Source organism: Helobdella robusta (assembly GCF_000326865.2).
Source record: "Helobdella robusta unplaced genomic scaffold HELROscaffold_14, whole genome shotgun sequence".
Classification (NCBI taxonomy): Eukaryota; Metazoa; Annelida; class Clitellata; order Rhynchobdellida; family Glossiphoniidae; genus Helobdella; species Helobdella robusta.
Window position 1 is genome coordinate 164,588 of NW_008703782.1, and position 2,564 is coordinate 167,151.

The following is a 2,564-nucleotide window of genomic DNA, read 5'->3' on the forward strand; positions in this document are numbered from 1 at the left end:
ATGCTAGCCGCAAAGTTACAAAAGTCTGTAACTCTCAATAATATTATTAATTATTGTTATCATTATTTATTCTTATCATCATTATTGTTTTTATTATTATTATTAATTATTATGTTTGTTATTACTATTATCGTTGTTGTTTTTATTATTAACTGCTCGCGCTGATCATATCAACGAGCTAAGACTGGTTGTTGCCTGTTTGCTGATTTGACAGGAGAAAATTATTGTTGTTATTATTATTATTATTATTATTATTATTATTATTATTATTCACGAAGTCTGCAGAAAGATCTAGAATCCCATTGTAAAGTTGAAGATCATGATTTGAAAAGAAAATCGGAAAAAGCCAAATTTTTCCACCAGAAGCTAAGTGGCTATGACAAAACTATCCGACGCCTTAAAGTAAATAAATGATCCATCTGTACACACACACACACACACAGAGAGAGAGAGAGAGAGAGAGAGAGAGAGAGAGAGAGAGACATACTCAAACAAACATACACACAAATACTCAAAAATACACACATACAGTCGGAATTAACGGACGCCGAATTGTCATCGTCGTTATACCATAGTGCCCTGGTTCAAAAATCCAAGGTTATTATTGTTTTTTATTATTATAATAATAATTATTATTATTAATAATAATTTAAATTATAATTTAGGATTTGCAGGCCAAAAGAGACGAGCTGAATGCAGTAAAGCAGAAATTAAATGCTTTTCATTCTCTGTCGCCTGTTAGTGGAGAATCAAATAATAATAACAATTATTATTATTTATTGTTATTATTATTACTATTATTGTTATTATTATTGTTGTTGTTGTTATTATTATTATTATTATTGATATTTGTCTAAAAGGATTCTAAGCTGGCCAAAGTAGAGTTAGAAGAAGCTAAAAGAGAATTAGTTAGTAGTACATGTTAACGAAAAATATCAATGATGATCGTACAAATTATTGCAATAATAGTAATAATATTATATTATATTATATTATATTATGAAAAAGATAATTAGAAACCTGTAATAAATTGCAGGAGTCCATAGAGAAAAAATTATCATCTCACATAGATTTCATTCACACTTGAAAGATCCATGCCAGCCAAAGTTTAAATAAATATCTCTGTATCTATGTAGTGGTTATGACGTAATGAAGTGTTCATTTTGCACTTATTATCGTTATACTTTACTTTTCACAAGTAACATCACGTGATGTATGCGATCTAGAGTGATAGTTTGTTCATATTTAGTTAATTATTTATTTTATTCTATTGTATTGTATGGTAATGTATTGTATTGAATGGTAATGTATTGTATTGTATTGTATGGTAATGTATTGTATTGAATGGTAATGTATTGTATTGAATGGTATGGTGTTGTATTGTATGTTATGGAATTGTATAGTAATGTATTGTATTGTATGGTAATGCATTGTATTGTATGGCGTGGAATTGTATTGTATTGAATGGTATGGCATTGTATTGTATAGTATGGAATTGTATGGTAATGTATTGTATTGTATGGGCTGGTATTGTATGTTATTGTATTGTATTGTATTGTACAATACTACAACAACAAAATCGTCATATCCATGTATTTCTTTTATTACAACAAACGAAAAATGATGAGATAAAGAACCAAAAAATAAATTTACTCTATTTCTAGTTGTTTTTCAATGCTTCAGTGTAATAGCCAATTCCTGCAAACCATATATATATATATTATATATATAAAACCATTCATACATTGTGTATGTATTCATATATATATATAATATATATATCGAGTTATTTATGAAATCTACCGAATTTCTAGCGATGGATAGTTCTTTTTATTACATTTATCAATATTTCTAACTAAATTCTTGTCGTCACTATTAATTTTATTAAAGCTAAATTAATATACAGTTTTATAAATATACATTCTATATAAAGTATATGCAGCCCTTATACCATAGCTTTATAAGATCTATTTAACTATATATATATATATGCGGTTATATATATATATATATATATATATGCTATTGAATGATAAGGTTGTAGTCAAATTGTAGTATTATTCAGTTACTACACAGAAAAATATCGTCGCTTTAATGATTTTAGAATTCCGCACTGTTTCTATTGCCATCTCTAAATCCCCCCCCCCCCTCTCTCTCTCTCTCTTTCTTTCTTTCTCTCTCTCCCTCTATCTATCTATCTTTCCAACAAACTTCAACTATATATAATACTAAAGATGCGATTGGTACAATAAAAAAGTTGTGTAGTAATCAAAGAAGTGACAGTGAATATTTGAGAACGTGCAAGCAAATATACATACTATTAGCTATACAATATATATATATATGATATATATATATATACATATATTTATATATATATATACATAAAGATATATATGGCTCTTTACTATTAATAGCTGTTGAAAAAAAAAATATTTACACCCGTACATCCACTCATATATATATATATACATATATATATATATATATGTATAGAAACAAATACACATACATTTTTTCTCTTGTTTATTACAAAAATTAATGACTCTCTCTATATATATATA

The 2,564-nt window shown here is 26.5% G+C and overlaps 1 protein-coding gene across 1 annotated transcript in view; it reads left to right on the plus strand.

Moving 5' to 3' along the window:
• The window catches only part of HELRODRAFT_190578 (hypothetical protein), a gene marked incomplete at its 3' end in the record, with an annotated part of 13,267 nt that overhangs the window by 8,432 nt on the left and 2,271 nt on the right, over window positions 1-2,564 (plus strand). Inside the window, exons 11-14 of the mRNA XM_009014500.1 lie at window positions 286-402; window positions 532-597; window positions 666-737; window positions 861-908. Coding sequence (XP_009012748.1) covers window positions 286-402; window positions 532-597; window positions 666-737; window positions 861-908 — 303 coding nt within the window. The remainder of the gene's footprint in view (window positions 1-285; window positions 403-531; window positions 598-665; window positions 738-860; window positions 909-2,564) is intronic.